Source organism: Caenorhabditis elegans, chromosome IV (assembly GCF_000002985.6).
Source record: "Caenorhabditis elegans chromosome IV".
NCBI classification, from domain to species: domain Eukaryota; kingdom Metazoa; phylum Nematoda; class Chromadorea; order Rhabditida; family Rhabditidae; genus Caenorhabditis; species Caenorhabditis elegans.
This window is the reverse complement of record NC_003282.8, coordinates 16080019-16104603: the sequence shown is the minus strand read 5'-3', so window position 1 is coordinate 16104603 and position 24585 is coordinate 16080019. Positions and strand designations below refer to the sequence as shown.

At 29.0% G+C, this 24585-nt stretch overlaps 93 non-coding genes and 1 pseudogene across 94 annotated transcripts; 56 read left to right on the top strand and 38 right to left on the bottom strand.

Moving 5' to 3' along the window:
* Positions 1 to 38: 38 nt before the first annotated feature.
* Positions 39 to 59, bottom strand: 21ur-12111. The gene has a single exon (NR_065570.1).
* Positions 60 to 75: 16 nt separating this feature from the next.
* Positions 76 to 96, top strand: 21ur-15411. The gene has a single exon (NR_065569.1).
* An 89-nt stretch (positions 97 to 185) lies between these two features.
* 21ur-6276 lies at positions 186 to 206 on the bottom strand. Its single transcript, NR_065568.1, has one exon.
* On the bottom strand, positions 189 to 209 carry 21ur-4610. The gene has a single exon (NR_065567.1).
* A 1-nt stretch (position 210) lies between these two features.
* 21ur-304 lies at positions 211 to 231 on the top strand. Its single transcript, NR_065566.1, has one exon.
* Positions 232 to 494: 263 nt separating this feature from the next.
* Positions 495 to 515, bottom strand: 21ur-226. Its single transcript, NR_065565.1, has one exon.
* 21ur-8148 lies at positions 508 to 528 on the top strand. Its single transcript, NR_065564.1, has one exon.
* Positions 529 to 748: 220 nt separating this feature from the next.
* On the top strand, positions 749 to 769 carry 21ur-7365. The gene has a single exon (NR_065563.1).
* Positions 750 to 770, top strand: 21ur-589. The gene has a single exon (NR_065562.1).
* A 291-nt stretch (positions 771 to 1061) lies between these two features.
* On the bottom strand, positions 1062 to 1082 carry 21ur-5271. The gene has a single exon (NR_065561.1).
* A 3796-nt stretch (positions 1083 to 4878) lies between these two features.
* Positions 4879 to 4899, top strand: 21ur-423. Its single transcript, NR_065560.1, has one exon.
* A 1103-nt stretch (positions 4900 to 6002) lies between these two features.
* 21ur-6640 lies at positions 6003 to 6023 on the bottom strand. The gene has a single exon (NR_065559.1).
* Positions 6024 to 6284: 261 nt separating this feature from the next.
* 21ur-11763 lies at positions 6285 to 6305 on the top strand. The gene has a single exon (NR_065558.1).
* On the top strand, positions 6288 to 6308 carry 21ur-295. The gene has a single exon (NR_065557.1).
* Positions 6289 to 6309, top strand: 21ur-11806. The gene has a single exon (NR_065556.1).
* A 185-nt stretch (positions 6310 to 6494) lies between these two features.
* On the bottom strand, positions 6495 to 6515 carry 21ur-8459. The gene has a single exon (NR_065555.1).
* Positions 6516 to 6782: 267 nt separating this feature from the next.
* Positions 6783 to 6803, top strand: 21ur-9314. The gene has a single exon (NR_065554.1).
* A 221-nt stretch (positions 6804 to 7024) lies between these two features.
* Positions 7025 to 7045, top strand: 21ur-3776. The gene has a single exon (NR_065553.1).
* On the top strand, positions 7028 to 7048 carry 21ur-13118. The gene has a single exon (NR_065552.1).
* Positions 7049 to 7435: 387 nt separating this feature from the next.
* 21ur-8008 lies at positions 7436 to 7456 on the top strand. The gene has a single exon (NR_065551.1).
* On the top strand, positions 7437 to 7457 carry 21ur-15177. Its single transcript, NR_065550.1, has one exon.
* 21ur-9279 lies at positions 7440 to 7460 on the top strand. The gene has a single exon (NR_065549.1).
* A 426-nt stretch (positions 7461 to 7886) lies between these two features.
* On the top strand, positions 7887 to 7907 carry 21ur-6467. The gene has a single exon (NR_065548.1).
* Positions 7908 to 7988: 81 nt separating this feature from the next.
* On the top strand, positions 7989 to 8009 carry 21ur-1742. Its single transcript, NR_065547.1, has one exon.
* Positions 7992 to 8012, top strand: 21ur-13998. The gene has a single exon (NR_065546.1).
* A 334-nt stretch (positions 8013 to 8346) lies between these two features.
* Positions 8347 to 8367, top strand: 21ur-1726. Its single transcript, NR_065545.1, has one exon.
* Positions 8368 to 10084: 1717 nt separating this feature from the next.
* Positions 10085 to 10105, bottom strand: 21ur-1709. Its single transcript, NR_065544.1, has one exon.
* On the bottom strand, positions 10089 to 10109 carry 21ur-2029. The gene has a single exon (NR_065543.1).
* Positions 10110 to 10652: 543 nt separating this feature from the next.
* Positions 10653 to 10673, top strand: 21ur-4747. The gene has a single exon (NR_065542.1).
* Positions 10654 to 10674, top strand: 21ur-11555. Its single transcript, NR_065541.1, has one exon.
* Positions 10675 to 11298: 624 nt separating this feature from the next.
* 21ur-12520 lies at positions 11299 to 11319 on the top strand. Its single transcript, NR_065540.1, has one exon.
* On the top strand, positions 11302 to 11322 carry 21ur-7073. The gene has a single exon (NR_065539.1).
* Positions 11323 to 11543: 221 nt separating this feature from the next.
* 21ur-1689 lies at positions 11544 to 11564 on the top strand. Its single transcript, NR_065538.1, has one exon.
* A 279-nt stretch (positions 11565 to 11843) lies between these two features.
* Positions 11844 to 11864, top strand: 21ur-15458. The gene has a single exon (NR_065537.1).
* On the top strand, positions 11847 to 11867 carry 21ur-1895. Its single transcript, NR_065536.1, has one exon.
* Positions 11868 to 12038: 171 nt separating this feature from the next.
* Positions 12039 to 12059, bottom strand: 21ur-3997. The gene has a single exon (NR_065535.1).
* A 389-nt stretch (positions 12060 to 12448) lies between these two features.
* 21ur-15399 lies at positions 12449 to 12469 on the top strand. Its single transcript, NR_065534.1, has one exon.
* Positions 12470 to 12664: 195 nt separating this feature from the next.
* Y105C5B.30 lies at positions 12665 to 14120 on the top strand (annotated as a pseudogene). The gene is made up of 3 exons: positions 12665 to 12713; positions 12902 to 13142; positions 13242 to 14120. Coding segments are annotated over exons 1-3 (1169 nt in total).
* 21ur-12673 lies at positions 12896 to 12916 on the top strand. Its single transcript, NR_065533.1, has one exon.
* A 191-nt stretch (positions 14121 to 14311) lies between the features above and the next one.
* Positions 14312 to 14332, top strand: 21ur-12653. The gene has a single exon (NR_065532.1).
* On the top strand, positions 14313 to 14333 carry 21ur-7581. The gene has a single exon (NR_065531.1).
* On the top strand, positions 14315 to 14335 carry 21ur-4499. Its single transcript, NR_065530.1, has one exon.
* Positions 14336 to 14396: 61 nt separating this feature from the next.
* On the top strand, positions 14397 to 14417 carry 21ur-2863. The gene has a single exon (NR_065529.1).
* Positions 14418 to 14574: 157 nt separating this feature from the next.
* On the top strand, positions 14575 to 14595 carry 21ur-14282. The gene has a single exon (NR_065528.1).
* Positions 14596 to 15040: 445 nt separating this feature from the next.
* Positions 15041 to 15061, top strand: 21ur-3453. Its single transcript, NR_065527.1, has one exon.
* Positions 15062 to 15250: 189 nt separating this feature from the next.
* Positions 15251 to 15271, bottom strand: 21ur-9343. The gene has a single exon (NR_065526.1).
* Position 15272: 1 nt separating this feature from the next.
* Positions 15273 to 15293, top strand: 21ur-4053. Its single transcript, NR_065525.1, has one exon.
* Positions 15276 to 15296, top strand: 21ur-12674. The gene has a single exon (NR_065524.1).
* Positions 15297 to 15409: 113 nt separating this feature from the next.
* Positions 15410 to 15430, top strand: 21ur-15155. The gene has a single exon (NR_065523.1).
* On the top strand, positions 15412 to 15432 carry 21ur-11832. Its single transcript, NR_065522.1, has one exon.
* On the top strand, positions 15413 to 15433 carry 21ur-5137. The gene has a single exon (NR_065521.1).
* Positions 15434 to 15714: 281 nt separating this feature from the next.
* 21ur-3327 lies at positions 15715 to 15735 on the top strand. Its single transcript, NR_065520.1, has one exon.
* Positions 15736 to 15947: 212 nt separating this feature from the next.
* Positions 15948 to 15968, bottom strand: 21ur-14290. Its single transcript, NR_065519.1, has one exon.
* Positions 15969 to 15975: 7 nt separating this feature from the next.
* 21ur-6711 lies at positions 15976 to 15996 on the top strand. Its single transcript, NR_065518.1, has one exon.
* A 251-nt stretch (positions 15997 to 16247) lies between these two features.
* On the top strand, positions 16248 to 16268 carry 21ur-1587. Its single transcript, NR_065517.1, has one exon.
* A 705-nt stretch (positions 16269 to 16973) lies between these two features.
* Positions 16974 to 16994, top strand: 21ur-8395. Its single transcript, NR_065516.1, has one exon.
* A 178-nt stretch (positions 16995 to 17172) lies between these two features.
* 21ur-584 lies at positions 17173 to 17193 on the top strand. The gene has a single exon (NR_065515.1).
* A 133-nt stretch (positions 17194 to 17326) lies between these two features.
* On the top strand, positions 17327 to 17347 carry 21ur-8434. The gene has a single exon (NR_065514.1).
* Positions 17348 to 17565: 218 nt separating this feature from the next.
* Positions 17566 to 17586, top strand: 21ur-5093. The gene has a single exon (NR_065513.1).
* A 468-nt stretch (positions 17587 to 18054) lies between these two features.
* Positions 18055 to 18075, top strand: 21ur-3669. Its single transcript, NR_065512.1, has one exon.
* A 138-nt stretch (positions 18076 to 18213) lies between these two features.
* On the top strand, positions 18214 to 18234 carry 21ur-5299. Its single transcript, NR_065511.1, has one exon.
* A 655-nt stretch (positions 18235 to 18889) lies between these two features.
* 21ur-9072 lies at positions 18890 to 18910 on the top strand. The gene has a single exon (NR_065510.1).
* A 267-nt stretch (positions 18911 to 19177) lies between these two features.
* 21ur-8394 lies at positions 19178 to 19198 on the top strand. Its single transcript, NR_065509.1, has one exon.
* A 60-nt stretch (positions 19199 to 19258) lies between these two features.
* On the bottom strand, positions 19259 to 19279 carry 21ur-3516. The gene has a single exon (NR_065508.1).
* Positions 19280 to 19482: 203 nt separating this feature from the next.
* 21ur-7500 lies at positions 19483 to 19503 on the top strand. Its single transcript, NR_065507.1, has one exon.
* 21ur-12527 lies at positions 19484 to 19504 on the top strand. Its single transcript, NR_065506.1, has one exon.
* Positions 19505 to 19849: 345 nt separating this feature from the next.
* On the bottom strand, positions 19850 to 19870 carry 21ur-3200. The gene has a single exon (NR_065505.1).
* Positions 19851 to 19871, bottom strand: 21ur-2602. The gene has a single exon (NR_065504.1).
* Positions 19854 to 19874, bottom strand: 21ur-8659. The gene has a single exon (NR_065503.1).
* Positions 19875 to 20270: 396 nt separating this feature from the next.
* Positions 20271 to 20291, bottom strand: 21ur-9545. The gene has a single exon (NR_065502.1).
* Positions 20292 to 20852: 561 nt separating this feature from the next.
* Positions 20853 to 20873, bottom strand: 21ur-1118. Its single transcript, NR_065501.1, has one exon.
* Positions 20874 to 20995: 122 nt separating this feature from the next.
* 21ur-10902 lies at positions 20996 to 21016 on the bottom strand. Its single transcript, NR_065500.1, has one exon.
* A 125-nt stretch (positions 21017 to 21141) lies between these two features.
* On the top strand, positions 21142 to 21162 carry 21ur-10066. Its single transcript, NR_065499.1, has one exon.
* Positions 21163 to 21207: 45 nt separating this feature from the next.
* On the bottom strand, positions 21208 to 21228 carry 21ur-6361. Its single transcript, NR_065498.1, has one exon.
* 21ur-11981 lies at positions 21209 to 21229 on the bottom strand. The gene has a single exon (NR_065497.1).
* Positions 21230 to 21337: 108 nt separating this feature from the next.
* Positions 21338 to 21358, bottom strand: 21ur-345. Its single transcript, NR_065496.1, has one exon.
* On the bottom strand, positions 21339 to 21359 carry 21ur-3652. The gene has a single exon (NR_065495.1).
* A 45-nt stretch (positions 21360 to 21404) lies between these two features.
* On the bottom strand, positions 21405 to 21425 carry 21ur-12655. The gene has a single exon (NR_065494.1).
* Positions 21426 to 21640: 215 nt separating this feature from the next.
* Positions 21641 to 21661, bottom strand: 21ur-11595. The gene has a single exon (NR_065493.1).
* On the bottom strand, positions 21644 to 21664 carry 21ur-9284. Its single transcript, NR_065492.1, has one exon.
* Positions 21665 to 21904: 240 nt separating this feature from the next.
* Positions 21905 to 21925, bottom strand: 21ur-6811. Its single transcript, NR_065491.1, has one exon.
* Positions 21910 to 21930, bottom strand: 21ur-14430. The gene has a single exon (NR_065490.1).
* A 355-nt stretch (positions 21931 to 22285) lies between these two features.
* Positions 22286 to 22306, top strand: 21ur-2969. The gene has a single exon (NR_065489.1).
* Positions 22289 to 22309, top strand: 21ur-9361. Its single transcript, NR_065488.1, has one exon.
* Positions 22310 to 22369: 60 nt separating this feature from the next.
* 21ur-1889 lies at positions 22370 to 22390 on the bottom strand. The gene has a single exon (NR_065487.1).
* Positions 22391 to 22566: 176 nt separating this feature from the next.
* Positions 22567 to 22587, bottom strand: 21ur-7805. Its single transcript, NR_065486.1, has one exon.
* 21ur-290 lies at positions 22568 to 22588 on the bottom strand. The gene has a single exon (NR_065485.1).
* Positions 22589 to 22736: 148 nt separating this feature from the next.
* 21ur-1300 lies at positions 22737 to 22757 on the bottom strand. The gene has a single exon (NR_065484.1).
* Positions 22758 to 22856: 99 nt separating this feature from the next.
* Positions 22857 to 22877, bottom strand: 21ur-10960. The gene has a single exon (NR_065483.1).
* Positions 22878 to 23018: 141 nt separating this feature from the next.
* 21ur-1821 lies at positions 23019 to 23039 on the bottom strand. Its single transcript, NR_065482.1, has one exon.
* A 405-nt stretch (positions 23040 to 23444) lies between these two features.
* Positions 23445 to 23465, bottom strand: 21ur-7193. The gene has a single exon (NR_065481.1).
* Positions 23466 to 23545: 80 nt separating this feature from the next.
* 21ur-9045 lies at positions 23546 to 23566 on the bottom strand. The gene has a single exon (NR_065480.1).
* A 342-nt stretch (positions 23567 to 23908) lies between these two features.
* 21ur-1738 lies at positions 23909 to 23929 on the bottom strand. The gene has a single exon (NR_065479.1).
* A 385-nt stretch (positions 23930 to 24314) lies between these two features.
* 21ur-9287 lies at positions 24315 to 24335 on the bottom strand. Its single transcript, NR_065478.1, has one exon.
* Between the last annotated feature and the right edge of the window lie 250 nt (positions 24336 to 24585).

Below are 24585 nucleotides of genomic sequence, written 5' to 3'. Positions count from 1 at the left end.
TATGAGAAATTGTATCGGAAATTAAAATTGTGTTTTGTCAAGGTTGTAAAGGTTTATAATTAGAGAAAAAATTGATAATTTTCAATAAATTAAAAAGTGCCGAAAACAGTACATTTTTGATAGTTTTGAAGACTGTTAAAAATAAATTGGAAATACACCTTGACTGTTGCGCACTCTACATTAATGTTTTAGATATATTTTACCAAACAATCGGGTTTCCGAAATGGTAGAAATATTTCAAACTATCAAAACAGTAAACTTGATAATAAATTATTTTCTCACAGTACGCAGGCACATCTTCATGCCTACCTGCCTACCTATTTTCTGAACTTTATGGAAAACTCTGATGTTTTGTTCTTTTGTATTGTAGGTTGGTGTTTGTTAAAACAAAGTCATACGGATAACGTTATCAGGAACAAAAAATTGAATTTTCCTGTAAACCACATGGGAATTTAAAAATGTTTCTTCCTGGTAGTATTATGTGATTTTTCACAAGAATTCTTCTAATGGACATATTAACTTGAGAAAAAATCATACCATTTTGAAATGAATTGCAAACAGCAGAAGTTTTTTTGAATTTATAGAAGCATATCTAATGTAGCTATGTATTAACTGAAAAATATTAGACTAGAACAATAATAATATAAGAAAAGGAACAAAAATCGGCCGAAAACAGGCAGCTATATCTGAACGAAAATTTAAACTATTTCAATATGTTAAAATAAATATTCAGTATGTTGATTAGTGATTGATCTCCAATTAAGGATAAATTTTCAAAGACAAAATCAACTAAAAACTCTCCAAATGAACTTTGACTTGAATCTGAAATAAACGACATACAACAGAAAAATAAGATTTTTTCATAGATATTGTAGGCACATGTGCAAGTGCAGGCGAGCCCAAGTAGGCATAATTTTTTTAACCCATTTTCAAAATTTGAGAATGTAATGTTTTTGAAGTTTTGCACTGCCTGAACCACACATCAACCGGGATGTGACATTAAATTATATACATAAGTAGTTATTTTCTAATTTTTCTAAAACTAGGAGTGCACTTCATGTCTTACTTCATGTTCAAAGTTAGTGACATTTTATTGGGCCATAAAAATTTGATAAAGTCATGAAACAGTTAAAATTTGAAAATTAGGCGTAAATTGTGTGATTATGTAGGAAATGAAATGATACTGTTTTGATACTGTTTTTTTTTTCCAGAAGAAGCACATTTTTTTTCAGAAGAAGCACATTATTTTTCGGATATTTATTGCTTAGATATTACAGAATTAGTTCGAAATGATAGGTTATTCATAAATTTCCAGTTAAACTTTTTTACACTTTCGAAATTCACACAGTTTATGTATATTAATTTTTCAATTATTAAATTAAGACATTGACTAGCAAATCGGAGATTTGCTAGGCTTCGCAGTTTGATTCGGCGTAGAGTAACTCAAGAATATTTCGCTTTATTAAAGTTTAGTCAAGTGTTGAGTAAATGCCAAGTAAATGTGCTGAAGTTTGTCAAGACCGGCCAAATTTAGTTTAATATTAATTTTCTCTAAGTAAGTAAGTAAGAAATAAAAATTTCCACTTTTCAAATTTTTTTGCTTAAAATAGGCTTAACAGTTGTCCAACGCTTCTATGTGTATTCGGGCCTGCGGCCCTCAACATGAATTATTGGGCTCAGAATAGGCCTAAAAGTTGTCCAACGCTTCTGCGTCTATTTGGGCTTGCGACACTCGAACTGAATTATTATGCTAAGAATAGGCTTGACGGATCTCCAACACTTCTTCATGTATTCGGGCCTGCGGCCCTCAACTCGAGTTTTTGGGCTCAGTATAGGCTTAACGGCTGTTCAATACTTTTGTGTATTCGTCCGGTTAACCGACCTAGGTGACCTTTTTCATTACCTTTCCAAAAACATACGTAGTTATAGTAAGTATCAGTTTTTTTTTTGCATTACAGATTGAATTTTAGTAGTCTATAGGGCACAGAGCCCCCATAATCCTGCTTTTCCAGGCAACATTAGCCTCCGCGGTGAGTCATTTACTCTTTTTCTTCGTAATTAATTAAACATACAGTCAACCAAACAGTTATTCTGAAAAAAAGTATTCTTGTTTTTTTCCATTTACCTTTTCTTCCGCAACGGATTAATTTTTCAAATAAAACTATTTCGCTTTGGAAATAAATTTATTTAACATATAAACTATCCAATTTACACAACTCGATTGTATTTTATTTACTGAAAAAAGTACATGAAATAAAAGTTGACAGTATTTTTAGACTGCTTGAAAAAGTAGAAAATTTATATTTTCTGGGAAAAATTAATTAAACATACTTTTTAAAAAGTTATGTGCCAAATTATGATAGAGGATTCTTATTTTATTAGAAAATTTATTATTAATTTATAGCCATTTTCTTGCAAAAAAATTTTTTGATTGGAATGAATAATTTTTTATTTTTTCTTGGAATTATTAGCCATAGTTTATTGCGAAAAAAATTCAAAAGACCTACTAAAAAGCTATAATTTGTGGATTTCTTCCCGCTCTTCAAAACTTTAAAAATGCCCAGCAGCAATGGAAATATATAATTTTTGACACAGTCTCGAAAACTACACTTCGACATAGCTGGAAGAAATTAAACTCTACTCAATTGGCGCAAAAAAAACTCTAAATGTTTTAAGCGTTTCAATGCCCATTTACACTTTTCGGCTCAAAAGTTTTCTTCAAATTTGGATTTTTTTTTCAATTTAAATTTTTTTTGCTGTTTCATATTGTCTTCAAAGAAATATTATTTCGGTTGATATTTGTTACAATATACACTTTTTCGTAAACCTCTTAAATAAACTTGATGAAACATTTTGATGTTTCGAGTAGCATTTGAGTGGCATCATGAAATTAACTTTTTAAATTGTAATATTTGATGAATTAAAGAAAATCAACTTTAAAAAAAAGGTATATTTTAACGTATTGCTTTAATTTTATCTACGCCTAGCCTAAATACACGTAGAAAATTGTTTTTACTTTTCCCATATCTAAAGTTTTTGAAAAAAAAAAAAACAACAATTTGATCTTTATCAAATGTTCATTACTGTTTCGTTTTCTTGATATTAAATGAACAATTTTTAATTAGTAATAAGATAAACGTAAATACAGCAGAAACATTGAAAACTTGCTGATTTGAAAACTTAGAAAAAATCAAGTTCACGTCTAAAGGGGAACATAGGAGCTTCATTTCAGTTTATATTCTTTTTCACTGTTAAAACATCAGATTTTTCAAACATCAATTGCAGTTCACAAATTATACAATTTTAGAGCATTTCTATTAAACTATTCTTTGAAACAGCAGAAAATTGAGAAACCTCTCTTTGAAAATGAATTGTTTGGTTTATTGTTTTATTTGACCACAATCTTACTTATTCGCACAACTTTTTTAAAAATAATTCTCGTTGCTGTCAAATGTCACCCAGAACTGTCTATTTGATGAGGAAACTTATGCTTTGAAATTGAATTTTTAACTTCGCAATTTCCGCAAATTTTTCATTTGTAAATATTGGAAAACTACATTGTCATTACCGAATTGCATTTGCCGCAGAAAATCAAACCATATTGAAACAGCAGAATTTATTTTCATATTTTTAAGGAAAGTTACCTACCAATTTTGTGGAAAATCGGTAGGTAACTTTGAGTTTGAAATACGTTTTTGATTAAAAAAAATTTTACATCACAAAAATTGTGTACACATGCGCCATATATTTTTTGTTTTACGTGTAAATTGAACAAAATAGCACAACTTATTAGGCATTTTTCAAGTACCAATAAACAATAATGACAGGATAAAACTTGAAAAAATGAGGAGTTAGGATAATAAAATTAGCTTTAAAAAATTATCTGTTTCACAGAAAGGTTTTTTGTCAAAGATATTCTCATATTCTACTAACTAGTGCAGTACACGGTGTCACCCACTTTTAAATTTTGAGGCATTGTTTTAAACACGAAAACTGTTTTTCATTTGGAGATGCAAAAATATCAAATATTTGAGTTTTAATTTCCTTAAAGTTATAACTTTGTGTGTAATTTAGAAAAAAAATTTAAATTATTCAAAAATTCATAAATTTTCAGATAGCGACAACACTTAAAAATGAAAAAAAAATTTTCCGTTACCTAATTTTTATTTTAGACGTTTGAAATTCAACTAATTACTTAAATGTTTTTTGAAAACTGATGAAAGTTTATTGATTTCAAATTTCAAAAAAAAAGTCAGTTTCAATAATCTGTGAAGTATCAGTCCACTCTCCATGATTAATTTTAATGTGAAATAAATAACACCATGAAAAAGTTTTTTGCAACTTTTCAATTTTGAGAGATTTTTTTGGGTTTGCCGGTTTTTTTTACATTTAGCTGAAAGTGTTTCATGTGTCATCCAGTTTTTAATTATCAAATCTCATTGCTCGTATGTTCATCTTTGGAAAAAGTGTTTATAATTTATTAATTGGTCTTTTTGAATAATTATGCATTTATTCGTTGACAAAAATTCTACAGAGAAGCGTTTTAAACTATAAATTCCCAAAATAACATTTTGGAAAAATAACCGTTCATAAACCATTGTCATCAATTTTCAAACAAACGATGTGCATTGTATCATACTTGTGAAACATGTTTCGAAATATTTATTTATTTTTTTAATTGTTTAAAACTAATTTTTCAGATGAAAATTTAACATGTAAACAAGTTACTGAATCTGAAAGCCCAAGATGTATTACAGAACATTATCAATTTTCTTTGATCGCCTCTTGTGGTCAAATAACTCCTGAAGTGTTCCAAGATATTTTCAAATTCTCATGTTGCAGTTAGTCAATATCAAGTTATCGAGGAAAAAAATGCATTCGTCTCTAGAAAGTAAAGTATATGAAACAGTGAAAATATGAATCGAAAATTTAGTGATTTTTTTCAGATTCCAAAGTTTTCTTTCCTGTTTCGAAAGAACATCGATTTAATTGAATTGTCTGCTGTCTATTTACCGGTGGTTTTATTAATTAAAAAACGTCTCTCAAAAATGTTTTTTTTTGGTTAACTGAACAGAAAGTTTAAAATGGTTATAACACAAAAATTTGCGGTTTCAAATTGTCAATATATTGTGATGGAAAATTACAGATGGTTGTTCCAAGCATGTGTGATGGCTCTCATTCTAATTGTTCAAAAAAAAGTAAAAATTATAGGAAAAAATTATTTGAGATGTTCCAAAAAAAACTATCAACTTCTTCGAGACGTCCTATGAGAATTATATGTCACAATCCTTCATCCAATAACTTCTTCTCTGATACCATATCTTTTTGGAATGCCATTACAAACAATTGTGATTTTTTATTTTGTTTTTTATTTAAGCTTCTCCCATTCCTGACTTTTCGTTGAAATTTTAATTTATTAGTTTATTTTTAAAAAAATGGGAGGAGCTGAAATAAAAAAACAAAATAAAAAATAAGCCACGTTTCACATGTCAGTTTATATATTTTGATAATATAGGAAACATATTGTAAACCATTAATATATTAAATATTTCTTGATTGAAATTAAAAAAAAAACTGATTGTGAGATCAAATAGTGAAAATAATAATTCTGTAGGAATACTTAAAATTTTGTGGTAATAATTAAATTGTTATTTATATTCAAATATCAAAAAATAAAACAAGCATTTAAGAAATTTACTTGTAATTAGATAATAAATTTCTGATAATAAATTGTTTTTAATCACATTATGCATGCGGTTTTTGATGAGATAATAAATCTTCTCAGTAGCATATAACGTGTGAAACCGCTAAAAATGTGTGAAACCTTACCAGATAAGATCTAATTGTCAAATTAGGACAGGAACAGTATTCCATACAAAGTTTGTTCATTTCAGTATCTGGCAACCAGATTTAAATTGTCTGGACACTTTGCCGCAAGATTTTGAGTGAAGTTTTTTTTTTTGAAAAATTGTAGACAAATTTAGAATAAGTGCTGATTTCGAGATCTCCATATAGGAAACGTATTGCAAACCATTAATACTTTAAATATTTCTTGATTTGGTGAAACAGAAAAAAAAACTGCGAAATATGTAAATTTGAAAAACCGAATTTAAATGTTGAAAATATAATTCTTCGAGGATCTTTTTTTTGACTTAGTATTTTGTGGTAAAATTGAAACTGTTTTTTACCTACAAATAAAATAAAACAAAAATTATAGAAATACGAAAATTTTACTAGTGACCGGTTTCACTATATTTGTATAATCTATTAGAATATACAAGAAATAATATTGTATCGAATGAAATTTGTACAGTGTGACATTTCTCGAAATCAGTCCCATTTTTAGAATTCTCTCGACCGAAATGTCATTGTAAATTTTTAAGTTTTTTTTTTCAATTTTATTTCTCTTTTGTTACCTCAATGAGTATCACAATCTTTTTTGTGATAATACGTTTCAGTTCAGTGCTAACTTTATTTTTGAAATATGATTGGTTTGTATTTATTGATGGAACAGAACAAATAAAAACACTATATTTTGAATTAACTTGTTAGTTTGAAACCGAAGATTTAAGAATAGAACATTAACTATGTGGGGAAAAATATTAAGAAAAATCATGTAAAAGAGTAATGGTTTTGGGAAAAAAACATTCGAATATTTCGAAAAAACAACTTTCTTTTAGAAAAACCTCACGTAAAGAATAAATTGAAATGTTGCTTTTGACAATCAAAACAAATTACTGTTTTATCTATCGAATAGAATATGATGTTCATATTCTCTACATTCGTGTTTTTTTTCCAAATACTGTTTGATACGAATTTACAAGTAGTTGTGGGCTCGTTTCTTTTCAAGTCTGGAGAGATTTGTATCAGTTTTTATTAAAAAGTGTGTTACAAACAAATGACCAAAGTTGGCTGTCACCAAAGTACGTCCAATTTTTGAAGTTTCAATGAAGTTGCCTTTTATTTAAAAAAAAATTCATGTTTCAACAACACGATAAATGTTTCTAATATAAATTTTTACCGTTAATGTTTTGAAACACCACATTAATATTTTTCGAAAACATTATTGAGCTATGATTTGGGGTTTATTTTAAGAATATTATCTTCAAATAACAGAAAAAAATATTTATGTTTCATGAATGCTTTGAAATTGGCTGACATTTCAGTACAGGTGGTAATTTAAAACAATAAAAAATGAAATAAAACATCTTTTTCAAAAACTGGTAAAATGTGTAAATTGCTGTTTGAAAATGCATCAGAAACCATTTGAAAGTGATCTCTTTGTTTTCCAACTGGTATTAAAATTTCAATTTTTATCAATCACTAACAGTAGTCAGTATTTTTCAAAATTTGATGAAAAACGGGAGTGAAAAATTTCTTCAAAAATTTCTGTTTCGATAGATTGTGAAATATTCCAGAATCTGTTTTAGAACGATTATTTAGAGAGATCTCGTTGTTTCTAGGTTTTGAATAGCTTATGAAAAAAAAAATAAAACTTGAACATTGAAGTTGAACCGCGAGAAATTTATAAACCAATGAAAACTGATATAATTTTTTATTTTTGATTTTATAAAAATTGATTAAAAAATCACAACACTGAAAAAAAATTCGATAAAACCTTCTTTCATTAAATTCAGTGCAATAAATGCTGGTCCTTCAAAAATATTTTTAAAATTTTGAGTCAAAATTTTGAATTTCGAATTTTTTGAATAATAGTTTTGTTTTAGTTGCTCAAAAATTCAAACCACAACAGTTCTAGTAGAAACCTTTTAATTATCTTCTAGAAAAAACAACGTCACGTTGAAATTAATTCGAAATGTTGTTTTTTAGAATTTATCTCTGTTTCACCGATCGCTCAAATAATTTGGTTTAACATCGATAATTGTTGATTTGCAAAATCAAATTCAAATGACAAAATATTTAAAATCTTTGAAAATTGTACCTGTTTCACAATAGTCAGAAGTATTTTAAGTATTATCATTTGCCACTGGTTTCTCCGAATGCATCTAATGCAACAATTTTTATGTTAAATTTATTGGGAACGTAAGGAACATTGTACTTAAAAAGTGCCCATCTTTTGTGCAAACTAAATCATTTTTGTAAAACGGTAAAACAGTTAAATTGAAGATTTCAGCCTGTTGACAGCATTTTAATTGCAGAATTGCAGAATTTCTTGGCTTCTAAATTTCCAATCAAATAAAATTATCCATAAGAATGCCAAAAATTAAAATTACTTTACAATACAGTTTTCAAATCAAGCATAATAAGCATTTCAATTCAAAAGCAAATTTATTTATTTGCTGTTTCAGAAATTTTTAAACCGTTTCAAAAACTCTTTCGAAATAGTGAATTTGCGAAATGAGTGAAAAGAAAAAAAGAGAAACCCATACTTAAAAACCGAAAATAAAAAAATTCTCAAATCTGTACTTTTTTCTGATTTTTCAAAATCTTGTTTTCAATAATGTTGGCATTATAATTTTATGGACCGTGTAATTTGAAAATACCTTAAATTACTAGTTTTTTAAAAGTTTATCTCAATTTCTTTTTATTTAAATCGGCTCAGATTGAGGAGTGTAAAAATTGCAATATTTTACAAAACTATTTTTTGTAGGTTTACATGCATAAAATTTCATTTCACCATTGCTTTTTTACTATATAACTTTACCAGCCGCTGACCGCGCCTACGGCGCGGCCAACGACTGGCAACATTTGAAATGTTTGACACAATCATTCAAAAATGTCTTATGAAAAAATAATGAAACTTTCACATCTTCCCAAATGTTCCCGACTCTAAGCAAGAAACTATCAAAATATCTTGACATTATCCTTACCAATTCCCAAGCCAATACTTTTTCAAAAACTTAAAACGCAATTTTCCACCAAACTCCAATAATCCTACAATAATCCTACAACACCCCAACAGTACCACTACAGTACCTTGACACTATTCCCTACCAACTCCCGAGCCAACACCTCTTCAAAATGTTTTAAACTCAAAATTTCCTAAACTACAGTAACCCTACCGTATACCTACAGTACTCCTACAGTACCACTACAGTACCTTGGCATTATCCCCCAGCAACTCCCAACCCAATACCTCTTCTGTAGACAAAAACTCAATTTTTCCCAAACTACAGTAACCCTACCGTATACCTACAGTACTCCTACAGTGCTACTACAGTACCTTGACATTATCCCCCAACAACTCCCAACCCAATACCTCTTCTGTAGACAAAAACTCAATTTTTCCTGAACTACAGTAACCCTACCGTATACCTACAGTACTCCTACAGTACCACTACAGTACCTTGACATTATCCCCCAGCAACTCCCAACCCAATACCTCTTCTGTAGACAAAAACTCAATTTTTCCTAAACTACAGTAACCCTACCGTATACCTGCAGTACTCCTACAGTACCACTACTGTACCTTGACATTATCCCTCACCAACTCCCAACCCAATACCACTTCTGTAGACAAAAACTCAATTTTTCCCAAACTACAGTAACCCTACCGTATACCTACAGTACTCCTACAGTACTACTACAGTACCTTGACATTATCCCCCAGCAACTCCCAACCCAATACCTCTTCTGTAGACAAAAACTCAATTTTCCTAAACTACAGTAACCCTACCGTATACCTACAGTACTCCTACAGTACTACTACAGTACCTTGACATTATCCCCCAGCAACTTCCAACCCAATAACTCTTCTGTGTACAAAAACTCAATTTTTCCCAAACTAAAGTAACCCTACCGTATACCTACAGTACTCCTACAGTACTACTACAGTACCTTGACATTATCCCTCACCATCTCCCAACCCAATACCTCTTCCAACTACAGAAAAGAGAGTTGAAAGATCAAAGATCAAACTACAAACTACAAACGGACGGAAGGACACGCGCTTTATATATAGTAAATTGATTTTCAGTTGAGAAGCAAGTTGAAATGCCAAAATTAAGAAACTAGAAGCAATCTCTTAAATTAAATGATTTTATTAAACCTCAAGCTTTGGTAGCATTCAAGAAGCCAATAAATTGATATAAAACATTCAGACAAATTGAAAAAAAATATTAAAATTTAGATACGTTGGATTCCATTGAATACGACGTACAAACGGTATTCAAAACATGAAACTTTTGAAACTGGCAATTTTTTCGAAAAAAAAAAAATATTGCAATTTTGGAAAAGTTTTTTAAAAAACAAAATCAATTTTGGAAAATCTTGAATGATTAATCATGTCAATTCGATTTACTGGTAAAATATTGAATTGACACATTATTTTTAAGCGCATAAGTTGGCGAATGTGGCGTGGCCGAGTTTATTCATTGGTCAGCGCTCCTTTAAATGTTACTCCCAGATTTTATTTGAAAATTAGTTGCACAAATTAAAGATGACCGATGTTTTTTTTTTCTGAAGAATATCAGGACGATTTAATAAGACATGTTTTTCTCCAACAACTTTTTTTCATGCTTTTCATCCTAAAATCAGGAAAATATTTTATTTTATTTCTAACTTTTTATTTGTGAGTTTTTCACTCTGAAAAACAAAATAGTTTTATGTTTATTTTTTAAATAAAAAATTTGAATTTTATCACTCAATGTTTCACTACACTTTCAAATTTTGTTAGGAAAATAATCAAATGATTGTAACTCTCTGGTTGTTGATGAAAAAACCATCGAAACTACCTATGTAATTCAAATCAATATTTCACCCGCGGACTCTTTCACTAGTTAAAAAAAACTTTTTTGATTTTTAAAAATTTAGTGATAATCACGATTTGAAATATTCGGACAGAAACTCAAAAAGGTGCATGTTTTCCATAACTGCTCCAGAATTTTTTTTTCTGGATTTTTTATTATTGATAATATTGGCTTTTAATGCAAAACTCGTATTACAAAAGGTTTATCAACCAATTTTACATATTTTTCCAACATATTGCTGTGCACGTTTGCAGCCCTGAAAAGAAAATCAAAACTAGCAATTCGGCACGACGTTTTGAAAATGCTAAAATAACATTTCTACTGTAATTTGAATATTCAGTGATGCTCAGGTTAGTTTCAAACTTCCAACTTATTTTCATTCCATTGTATTTCTAATACTTTGAAATTACACAGAAACGGCCAATGAGTGTTTATTTACATTATTCAAATTTTTGAAATTGGTTTTATTACAATTTTCACACAGAAAACAATGTTGGGATGAAAAATTCAACTGAAAATCAGACAAAATTCTCAACATTTTATTGCTGTTTCATAAACTTGATAAAGGTTTCAAAAAAATATTGCTTGTTAATAGAACGTTTGGAAAATTTTTTGGTACTTTTTATTAAAAATAGAAATGTCCAAGAGATGGCATTTTAGCTTCAAAAGACAAAATCGCAGAACCCATCGGTTAAAAACAAAAAAAATGCAACTAGTTCAGGCTTCTTGCCAATTTTTTTCAAAATAAATTTTATATTTTAAATAAAAAATTTGAATTTTATTACTCAATGTTTCACTACATTTTCAAATTTTGTGCATATTTTCCATAACTGCTCCGGAATTCTTTCTGTATTTTATATTTTAATATTGGCTTTTAATGCAAAACTCGTATTACAAAAGGTTTATCAACCAATTTTACATATTTTTCCAACATATTGCTGTACATATTTGCAGCCCTGAAAAAAATCAAACAGAAAAATTAATTTATTCAAAATTTTTGAAATTGGTTTTATTACAATATTCACACAGAAAACAATGCTGGGATGAAAAATTTAACTCAAAATCAGACAAAATTCTCAACATTTTATTGCTGTTTCATAAACTTGATAAAGGTTTCAAAAAAATAATTCTTGTTAATAGAAAGTTTGGACAATTTTTCGGTACTTTTTATTAAAAATAGAAATGTCCAAGAGATGGCATTTTAGCTTCAGAAGACAAAATCGCAGAACCCGTCGGTTAGAAACAAAAAAAAGCAACTAGTTCAGGCTTCTTGCCAATGTATTCAAAATGAATTTTTCGTTCACAATATCGACAATGAAAATTGAAAATGTTGGGATTATAATATCTGGAACATCAAATGATAATTTTAGAAACTTATACCACATCTGTGAAACAGAGAAGAACAATTGATTTTTTTATGTTTTAAAATTCGAATAGTTGAGAAGAAAACAATAAAGAAATAAATTCTAATAGTCTTCATGACACGCTAAGGCACATCAATTTATGTTTCTAAATTTGGGTAGCGTTGGTAGGCAGGTGTCTACGCCTACCTTTTAAGAAATAAGAAATAAGACTAAGTATTACATTGGAGTCAATACACTTGAAAATGTGATGAGCAATTGCAAATTTTAATAATAATTTTCATCTATTTTCAAAATACATGTTTACAGTAAAAAAAATAATTTTTTTGAAACATTTTCCGAGTTTCCATAAAATAGTCACAGACCAATTCCAAAAATTACAATTCAAGAAAAAAGTATCAATTTTTAAAAACTTTCTAATACGTTTATTTTTGCACTAAGGGACAAATGTTTTTCCTGCTCGACATTTCATTTAAAACATAGCAATTTTCTTCCTCACTCATATTTACATTGTCCTCGAGCACTCCTTTTCAGTAAAATATTGTGTTTCCCATTTGATGGAAATTAAAACATTACCCTCTAACTTTTCCAGCAATGTCGTTGTATGCTTCAATTATTTGTGTGAAATGCACACATGTTTTTAGTAAGTTATTACTGTTATTACTCCGAAATTAATTTCTTAAATATAGTGAAATAAAAATGTTTTTAAAAACAGGCAGATGATCAGCAACTTTTAAAAACGACGAGAACAAAATTGTCTGTAATAGAAAATACACCACATTTCCACGAACTATTTAAATTTTTCGTTTAAAATCAATAAATGGTTTTTAGACGAGCAAGAGCGACGTCCGTGTGTAGGGACATGTTGCCATTCAATATGTGAACAATGTTTTGATGAGAAGATATCTTCAACGTGTCCTGCTTGCAACAAAATCGATGCATTTGAGAGGAAGAGCATTAATTGACAAGCGGCCGAAATGATTGCAACAATGGCAGAAAACACGGATTTTTTGAATTGTACAAATTACAAACATAACTCAGATGTAAGTATTTATTTCATTCAAAATAAATTGTTTGAGGTTTATTTAATTCCTCTACACAGCTCACAATTTAGAGTAATTCGAGAAACACACTTTCATCTTGTATTTTTTCATGTCCAACAACTTGGGAGTGGTATGTGCTCAGAATGTAAAGCTCACACAGAGAAACTTCGAATCTGTGTTGAATGTGCAATACGATCAGGACACTTAGTGAAAACTGAAGAAAATGGAATCGATTTGTATCAAAAGTTTCTGGAAAACTATCCGGATAATTCAGCGGCGCAAGTTATGAGTACGGGAATTTGTGCAAATTGTTGTATTGATGGAACTCACAGGACACACAAGATTTCTCTAATCAAAAACATCAGCTCTTTGCTGGGAAGAATTGAACTTTTTAACATTCCCTCAGTGATCTTCCTTGACATGGCAACCATTCTCAATGCACTCGAAACTAAGTCCTCACTGGAACTTTCACACATTTATTGCAAGAAAAAATTTTCGGTCTCCCGAAGTTGATAGACAAATATTGTCCAGGAATACTTCTCACAGAAAACATGAAAATCAAATTGAAACGAGGAACGGAAATTCTGTATTATCTTCTCAGAAAAGTCAATCCTATGTTCATTCAACTTACTTATGAAGATATCGACTCTGCAAGTGGGGAAGAGAAAGAAGAATTCCAGAAACTTCTAAAAAAACGGAAGGAATTCCAGGACATCGTCTCATCTTCAACAAGTTATTCTGAACTAGACGAACACGATTTTCTGCTCATTGACAATGAGTTTGAGTCCTGTGATTTAACAACTTTAATATCTGCACTTTTTGAGTGTCTGGGAAAGGATGGCGTAGGGAGGAACGTGTTAAAACCTTACTCAGGTTACACGAGCCAAGCTGCTTCAAAAATGGTGCCGTTCGACATATTTGGTGGCTATACTCAGCTAGTGTCAGAATATCTTGGAAAAGATGTCTCGGAAAAGAAAACAATCAAGGATGATTTGGAACTCGATTGATAATTTGTGTTGCTCAATTTACTTTTACACTTTTACTTCACTGATCACAACATTTTATACCACTTTTTTGAGTGTTTCATCTCTTTTCGGAATAAATTATTTCAGACAGTCGGAAAAATTGTGTAAGAAAATTAGAGAAAAATGCCTGTTTCGCAAAATTTATAAGATCATATTCTTAAAATCAAAAACTATTTTCGAAATATCCTTGATGTTTTTATTGTGAAAAAATGCCGTTTCAAAATTTGCACAAAATTTTTCGAAACAAAATATTTTCGATGCAATTCAAGAAGATAACGCTTTGAAAACATTTTGGAGTACAGCTCATACAAAAGTATCTAATAATTAGCTAAATAACACCGATAAGATGAAACCAAGAATTAAATATTTTTGATTACAATCGGAAAATGGACTGTTTTACGGATGTTTCAAGATTTGTTCCTAAAAGTTCGGGTTTTTGAAATTAAAGCATTGTCTCGTGTACAAAAAATGATTCTGAACTAGACTCCGACGATTTCCTGCCTATGGACAATGCTTTTGAGTCATGTGGTTTAACAAATTTATTACTTGCAATTTTTGAGTGCATAGGAAAGGATGTCCTGAAGAAGACGTTGTCAAATTAAACCTTTCAAGTTGTTTCAAAAACTGTGCCTTTTGACATATTCCGTGGCAATACTCAATTAGTGTCAGAATATCTTGGAAAAAATGTCTCGGGATAGAAAACAATAATCGGTTGATTTGGAACTCGATTGATAACTTTTACTTCACTGATCACAACATTTTATACCACTTTTTTGAGTGTTTCATCTCTTTTCGGAATAAATACTTTTGAACAATCAAAATAAAAATGACGTTAAAACATTGAAGAAAAAATGCCTGTTTCGCAAAATTTATAAAGTGAAGTTCTAAAAAATGATTTTTAGTAATGAGCATAACTGTTAAACTCTTTTGAAGAAAGATAAATTCAAGAATATCAACCCATTTTTTTGGAATCATTTGATGTTGAAACTTTGTAATGTTACTAACACGTTACAAAGAAATTATTTTGGAAATAATGTTGAACTGATGTCAAATGTAAAACGCCTTTTTATACACACAATAAATTTTTCTCTGTTTCACTACTTTATTATCAACTTTTTTAAAAGGATTCTCTAGTAATTTTACTGCATTAAGAAATAATTTCACATTTTCTTGAAAAAGTAGAAACTTTTCGAGAGAAAATTTAAATACTTGAAATTTTTCACGGTCTGTTTCAATAACTTTTTAAAACTTTGGCACTTTTGTTAAAGTACTATTTTTACTTTATTGTGCAATACATTTTCTTAATGGGATTTTTTTGTAACCATTGAAAAAATTTTGATTTCTTGGAGAAACAAATTCAAAACGGCTTCTTTCATTTATTAATCAGAATAATGAAGAGCGAGACTTTTAACATTTTATTAGGTTTAAAAAAAGTGTTTTCAAAACCACTCAGAATCATAACTTTTTTTGAAATTTCATGTTGATTTCGTAAAGTATTTTTTTAAATTATTTATGCTCCGATTTTTTTCCACTTTTTCACAAGGCCAATTTATTAATGAAAAAAGTAACGCTGCAATAAGTACCGATAGCCTTCAACAGACAAAACTGAAAAATGAAATTGTATCTGGTATGTATTTCAGCACGATTTTTTTCTCTGAAATAGGGTGAAAGTAAATTCAACAGTATTTAAATACTTTTCAACAAAACTAATACGTTTAAATTTTTGAAAAACATTTTAAATACGAGTGTGTTTGATATTGCTGATAATTCTGATAATTCTCCAAAAAGTTCAGCGTTTCAGAAACTTTTCAAATTCAGAGCAGTTTTCAATTACAAGTCTCACAGTTTATTGGGTGATTATAAAACGGTTGAAATCGCCATTTTATTAGTTTTTCATCGGATAACTGACTTATTAATAACGTCACAAAATATATTTTTTAGTTCTTTTTTGAAATGTTTTTCTATGTTTGTTTCAGCACATTTATTATAATGGCCTCACAATTAACTAACGATCAGAAGTCTTTCTTGCCCTTTTTAAACAGCTTAAATTAAAAAAAAATTTTCTGTTTCACATTATTGATTTTAAATTTGAGGAATTTGTGCATTTAATGCTGATTGAACATTTCAAAACACATACACTTTTTTGCACTTAACAAAAAGTGTGTCGTTTCGTGACCGGGTACCGTATTTTAATAGAAAAAAGCGCCATATTTGGAGATACCATGTATAATTGATTAAAAGAGTTCATTTATAAAATTCACTGAACAGGAGTTTATTATCAAATTTTGGAAATCGACGTAAATTTTTTTTTGAAACCCTAAAAATATTGATGAGACAAAAAGTTCAAAATGTCAAAAACGCCAAATTTTCCTTTCGAAAACGCTTTTCAGCTATGGTGCTGGAACAAGTACACTCAAAACAGACTTTTTTTGGAAAATAAAAAAAAGGCCCAAACCAGTATCAGTCGCCGACATCTCACGAGTTGTTTTACTATGTTTAACTCACATCGTGCCGGGCAGCTCACCAAGCCCACAGCGAATTGAACACTGAGAGGTGCGGAACTCGTGAGATGTCAGCGGCTAAAGGGATTAGTGCGTACACACGCCTGTTTTGTCATGTATCAGATTAATCGTCTCAAGAAACAGCTATTCCTTCTCTGATTTACGTAAACCTAGAAAAACAATGTTAGTGCAAAAATTTAGATGAAAAAAAGTAAGTTAACGCAAATTGAATTCTTGGAGTTATGATGTTTGTTTGTTTGAAAAAAAAAACCAAAAATATTCAACTCTTGTTTCACTACATTAAAAAGTATCTCAACAAAAAATTTGAAAGCGTTAGTTTGTGTGCCAAAAAAAACTCCAAGTATTTTTGTTTCAGAAAACTCTACATTTTTATTTTTTTGTCACTCAAATTACTATGTTTCTCATTTAAATTGAAACAAATTTTGTTTCTCATTTGGTTTGTGTGTATAACTGTACCATACAAACTCTGTATCTTTGTGTTCAGAAATTACTCGAGTTTTATAAATGTTTATTCAATCAGTCAACATCAAACTATTGTGATTTTTGGCTACGTGTCAGTAAGAAATTTTTCACTTCTTGAAAATCTACTCAGATGCGAGTCTTATATCTATATTATATTTCTGTTTCAACAACTGTGCAAAAACAGCTACCTAATTGTAAGATCAATTCTTTACAGTTCAAAGTTCGACAATAAAAAAACCAACAATTGATTTAGGACGACATTTTGAACATTTTCATTTAGTTTTTACTATCATTCCCAATGCCACTTTGAAATTCAGCAATTATAGTAATCTTTTTCTATAAAATATTTAAGTTAAATTCAAGATTAAAAGTATGGGAATTTCCTGACATTTTAGTACTGTTTCATCAACTTAATAAAGGTTTCAAACGCTTTCCAATGATGCTAAACGGTTTTTTTATGTACTAAAACTTAGATCAATGAGCAAAGTCGGACAGGCTTACTTCTTCTGCCAACGAATTTTGTATAAATTTTTGCGGCAAAATTATTTGCTGAACTATCTTTCACAATTTCAAAAAAGTTTCATTTAATTCCCAATTTTTTTTCTAAAACAGTCAGTTTTGTAACTAACTCTTTCACATCATTAATTTAAGATTTTCGATAATAATGCTGTTTGATTTTTTATTAAAAAAACGTTGTTGTTAAAATTAAATTCAAAAACATTTTAATGGATTAATTTTAGGATTAATTTTAAAAATGTTTACTGATTCCGGAGCGCAATGAGATTTTCAAATATTTACGCTTTCTGGTGAACTTTATTTTTTTGATTTTTTTCTGTATTTCAAATAATTTTTAAATACTGATTGTGAATGCAAACAAATTTCCAGTCAGTTTCATTATGTTCATAAATTAAATTGAAAATATATTGAGCTGTTAGGCCTAAAATATCAACACAACGTGTTCTCTTGACAAGATTTTATTTTAATTTTTCGAATAGTTTTTTTTATAGCGCTTGGGATTTATTCACATTTTCCGAATTCCTTCCGCTGTTTCATCGCGATTTTATACCGCTGACCAATTATTGGGTTTTTATTGTATACCAATTTTTGATCTACCTGTGGAACTGGACTTCTCTCCTTTTTCCGACAACAGTCTCAACAGTCGAGTTTACCAGGTAGATCGAAAATAATTTTTTACGGTCATAGATTTTTGATAATAGTCGTTCTCTTCAAAAATATTTTATTTATAACTCCCCAAATTTCAGCTCTTCAAGCACTGAAAAATCAAAATACTTAAATTTATTACAGTTTCATGAGCTCACAAAGTAGTTTCAATATTAACTATCTAGCATATTTCTATTGGAATGGGTATAGGTGTTTCAAAATGGCAGTTTTATTTTTTATAGGTACTTTCAACAAACACAGTTCTTATTGTGCTGCATTTTCCGTAACTCGTCAGTATTGGAAAGTTAATTCAAAAAAATAGTTATTTGAAACCACTTTCACAAATAACACTTTACTGTTTCAAATAGTTTATATAAGTTCAAAGTAAAAGTTAGAAAAGGTAAAAATCGGGACCCCAACCAATATCTAATCGCCGACATCTCACGGATTCCGCGCGCCACTATGTTTAACTTGCTGTTGGCGTGGCGAGCTGTCTCCGCCCTCAAGGCCGCACTCCATTTTTGAATAGCTTTTATTCCTAATTTTTATGAAAAAAAATTGCTGTTTCATTAATTTGATAAATTCACTTGCATGTTTTTCGTATGTTTTTTTCGTGAAAGCTTTACTACCCTTCTATTTGAAAAAAAACAGGAGTTTTTGTATTTTTCGACAATAAAATCTGAACAAAAAAACGTAGTTGGTCATGATTTCCTAGCTCAACAACTCGTTTCATAGAAAGTTTTCTTGTCAAATTAGCTCGTTGAAAAAAAAAACTATGCTTTCAAAAATTGCTTTCCTGTATCATCAAATAAACATTTTTGAGAAAATAAGTTTAAATTTTATAATGCTGTTTCATTTTATTCATAAAAATTGGCCAAAAATTAAAAATATCATTATAACAACAAAATAATAAAAACAATAATAATTTTTAAAAAAATGAAATGATAAGAGAGTATTGTGGGTTCCAATTTTCTCGGTTTGGAAAAAAGCACTGCAATGAGTTTCTAAAATTTTGAAGAGTAAAAAAAACACAGAAAAACTGTGTTCTTTAGTTAAAAACATTTATTTTTAAATTTTCGGTTGCTCTGAAAAAATTGGCTGTTTCAAATACATTTTTTAAAAATTGATTTTATTTTATGAAGAAAAGTTTGTACTGTTTTCAGATGTGCATTTGTAATCTTCCATCTTAAAACTTTAAATTAACGTCTGAAATATGTGGATTTTTGCTTCTAACATTTGCGACGTGGCCTAAAAAAATCTATGGCCGAGTTTGCTTGATCTACGGCTTCAAAAAACCAGTCTAAAATTCGAATGAAATTTAGTAAATTTTCTCCGTTTTTTCAAAGCAGTAGTCATTTGTTAAAATTCCTTCCAACACCTGAAATTCGAAAGTTTTCAGCTGTTTTGAAGCTTTTCAAAAGAAACACAACAATTCGAATTTGCTGTTAAATTTCCATTACAAAGTATTAAAGTTATCATATAATTCGACCCAATTATTTTCAAAACGGTATAAATTTAATTCTTGCGAACAACTCAACCAATTTGCGAACGTTTATAGAATTAATTTCAATCTTCAATGAGGAACCAACCAAGTGTGACTGAATTCTCACAAAACTTATGCACAATATGAAACAGCAAGAAAATTAATAAATCTTTGAAGTTTTGAAAATCATTCAAAGTTGCTATTATTTTTGAAACTTCTTAGAAAAAAACAAAACATGAAATATTTTTGGAGATCAAAATTGTGGAAATCTCGTCAGTGTTGACAACAAGGCTGCTTGGCTTAACGAGTTTATTTCTCAGAATAACTGAGACACTGAGCCCCAAACTTTTTGTCTTTAAATAATTCCCTTACAAAAAAAATCAAATTTACATTTCTATTATATAATTTTGGTCACGCCTACTTCGTTGATCTGCGTTTTTCCCAATTTGTAACGAGCACATTTTTGATAACACACGTTGAAATAATTTGTTTAGGCAAACGAAATAATTGAAAAAGTCTGCAAAATTAATAGAAGATATTTATTATCAATTGAATGGTAGTTATGAAACTGTGTTTTTTTTGCGAAAAAAAAACCATCGCCTATAATTACAGAGTCTTAGCTTTTTTGTGCCATTTCAATAAATTGATTTTCAAAACGATATGAAAATGACCAATAATTTTTTTCAGATTTTTTTTTAAAAATTGATGAAGGTAATTTTATTAAAATGCAGAAAGAACAATGATTTCGGGTTGAAAGCTTTTTTTCAAAACTGAATTTACAAACCCGTTGAAACATAATTAACTAGTAAATTAGGACCTTTTGAGGACCAACCCCAGATGTTTCCACGTACATGTGAAGTGTGACGTCACCAATTACCAATGGTACCCAATGCTTCGAGGTCATAGTTTTTTTTTTAATTGAAAATAATTTGATACTGTTTGATTAAAATGAATCAGGAGGTTCAAAACTCACCTATTTATAATTCCATTAAGCTGAAAAAAGTTATTTTTTCCGTGCTTTCTCATTTTTAAGTTCAAAAAGTATCAAAGTTTATAAAAGCTTCACAACACTTAAGTGTGATCGCAGAATCCGAAATATTAGTGACATTATCCAATTTTAGGTTCCAACTTAAAATACAGATGTAAAAACTGTGAAACTTTTTGCGCAAAACTTGATAATCCAAGACTGTGGGAAAAATAAACCTCCAGTTATATTATTTCAAAGTGCAACTTAACTTGTGAAATTGAAAGTAATCGAGGATTTTAATTTTCAATGAAATAGTATTTATGAAACTGGGATTTTTTTTCGTGAAAAAAAACTATTACCTCCAGTTTCAGAATTCTAACTTTTTTGCCCCATTCCAAGAAATTTCAGTTCAAAACTTTATGAAAATGGGCAATCATTTTTTAATGGTATATTTCCTGAAAACAAAATAATAAAAGTTACTTTCCAAGCGAACCAATACATTAAAAATTGTAATAAATTTATTATGATAAAACTGAAACCGTAAAATTTTTTAATTTGGCTTTGGCCGTATCCAAAACTAGAAAAACATAACCAAATGCTATATTGTGTGATGATTTGGGCTGCAATAAGTGTCTTATTTGAAGAATTTTTATGTGGCGAAATTGAAACCGTAGACGTTTTTAAGTGGAAAATTGTTTGAGTTTTAAAGCATTTTTTTAAAGCATAGTTTTAAAGCAGCATTCAATAGCTTTAAAATTAGTGTATTTTCAAAAACTTCGAAGAAGTTTTAGAACAATAAAACACTCTAAATTTGCTGAATATGAAAACACTTAAAAATAGTTTTTTCCGTTTGTATGAGGAGATATTTGAATATATATTGCTCAAAAACTCAGAATTCAACAAATTCCTGAAAACACCAACCTGCTCAACATTTCCTTAAAAACTTGAATTGAAAAATAAACTTCATTTCTGAAACAGTGAATTTTTTGACTGCAATGAAAAAAACAATTACCTAATGTTGCAAATTATACTCTACCAGAAAATTTTTTTGACAACATGCTATTAGTTTCCCCGTCAACTTTTCAGAAATTGTTTTCTTTGTTTTTTTTTTGATTTTTGGAAAAAAAAAACTTTGTCAGTTATCAAAGTTTTTGAAAAAATTGGCAAAAGCAAGATACAGACCACAGACCAATTGAAGTTTTTTATAATTTCATGACATAAATCAAAATTCTGAAACAGTTTTTTTAAAATTTTTCTGGTATTTTCAAAGAAGTTCCATTTTTCAACGTTTGATCGTTTTGTTTTGAGTTTTTTTATTAAAAAGCTTTAAAAACTAACAACTCAGTTTTACATGAAATATTTCAGAAAAAACTATTTAGTAACATTTTTGAATTCAGACAAAAAAACAAAATGCACAAAAACGCGTGTCAAATTGTGAAAAAATTGGTGTAGATTAGAAAGTTGGAAAACGCTGGGAAATAAGTAGATTCCAGTCAAAAGTAGTTTACTGTTTCAGAAAATTGATTTAAGTTGGAAAAAAATCAGAAATAATTGAGAGGACCATGTCAAATGTTGAAAAATTGTATTCTGTATAATCTGATTATAAAAAGTGAATGAATGACAAAAATTGACCACATTTGGGTGAAATTTATTATTAATGAAAATTTGAATTGAAACACGTTTTTATAGAAATGGCGAAAATGATAAAATTATTTTTCATTTCTAAAGTAAGCTGGGATTTTCAAATGAAAACACCAGGCCGCATCTTAAAAATTGAAATTGACTTCAACCCAGTATATAACGGCCGCTATAAAATTGTATTCATATAAAGCCTACTTGCGGAGTTCGAATTCAACTTCGGTTCAACAAAGGCGTCAGTATTTGAGTAGCGTTTGAAACAGAAATTCTTAAAAAATTTGACATAATCTGATTTTTAGGAGAAACTGTTCCACTTTCTATTCATTAAAAAAAATTATTGTAGTTTTTTACACTTCACCCATCTAAAACTGAACTTTTTCTGGATATTAGAGTTTTCAAAATTTTCATGTTTCAAATGAGCATTCTGAAACAAGATTTTTAATTTTTTTTTCAAACTTGTCAGATCTTTAGACGTTCAGACTTCTTAGGAAAATCGGTATTCAGAATTAGTTTATTTAGTTTTTGCAGAATATATCTACATTCTGAAATATATTCAAACAACAAATTATTTCTTTGAATAAGAAAAAACGTAAGTCTTAGTTTTTTTTGAAACATTTTTTGGTGGCTTCAATAGATATTTATTACAAACTGATAGCCGTGTGGATAAATTGAATTTAAGATAATTTCCACATGTTAAATCAACATTGTGGAACAGGATTTAGTTGAAAATTTTTTTTTGGAATATTCACATATTTTCCCGATAGTTTGCTCATAACTATGTGAATTTTGTACATAACTAGATAACGTTCAAATCAAACCTTTTTAGTTCAGGAAAATTCAAAATACATAATATTTTCCGAATTTGTAGAATTATTCGGCTTCAGAGAAGTTCTTTTTTTTTAATAAAAAAAATGTAGGAAAAGTGCTAAAGTTTGTTACAGTAGAAAATATCGAGACATTGCAACATTTTTTTTTCAATTCAGATTCTTTCTTAATTTTTCAAATTCATTGGATATTGCAAGAATGGAAAAATTCCCTTTGAATTTTTGAAAAGTCTGAAATCACGTTCCCGCACTATCGTTACTACATATACATTATCAGTTTATAAAGTTCATCAATTTATTAAAAATTTGAAATAGAACTTTTTTTGTTGTTTTTCTTCCGTTGGCATTTCTTCTGCTGTTTGTTTTACATATCTATTTTTTTTTCATTTTTCGGAAATAATATCAGCTGTGTGAAACGTGTATTTTCGAAACCTTAATTTTTTTTTGAAAAGTGAATACAATTCATCAATTTTTCAAAAACTGTTTTTAATTCATTGTTTTGAAACAGTGCATATAATTTTTTCTAATATTGATCAGAACGATCAGAACCGCCGGAACACACAAATGGAAAAAATGAATTGAAGAGACCCAGAAAAAAACATTCATGGTGTCTGCGTCTCTCATCTTGTTTTCTATCTTCTCACATTTATGAGTAACATGAAATGTAGTGCAGTTTTTGGTGAATTTTCTGACTTTATACCGATTTATAATTGTTTGATTACCTTACAAGTGTATTGTCACATTTAGTATCAGTTGGTTATATCGGCAAATTGAAACATATGCCTCAATTTTTTGAAAATAAATTCGAATTTTTTCAATTTTCAATTTACTGATAATATAGCGTCTTTTTTTACAATAAGAGCCGTTAATCTAGATTAATGTATGAAAAACTCAAAACTCGCAATTTTCTAATGAGTTTTCGTTTTTTCCTCGATGTTCCTATTTTTTTTTTCTAATCTAAATTTTTTAACGATAATCTCTAGATGTCTGCGTCTCTCTAACAAAATTATCTATTAAAAATTCTAGAATTGAAGAATGTAGAAATGAATTTCTGTTATGGAAAATTAGTATGTTTTGTAAAGAACCATTTTGTATCTACAATATCTACAGATCCGTGTGACCCTGAATATCACGGGAACATCGATCAAAATACAAAACGTTGTTAATATATAATGTTTTCGAAACAGTGACAATATTTAACTTACTTTTTCTTGTCGTTTTTTCTAAAAGTTCTACACAATGAAAAAAGTATAAAAGTATAGAGCAAAAACAAATTTTCCTCCAAAACTATCGAAATACTGGAGTTTTGTAAAAGTAAAGTGTTATAGCATAATTTATGTTATTTAATGGTTGAAAAAAAACGGCAATCAAAACAAGAATATGAAACAGT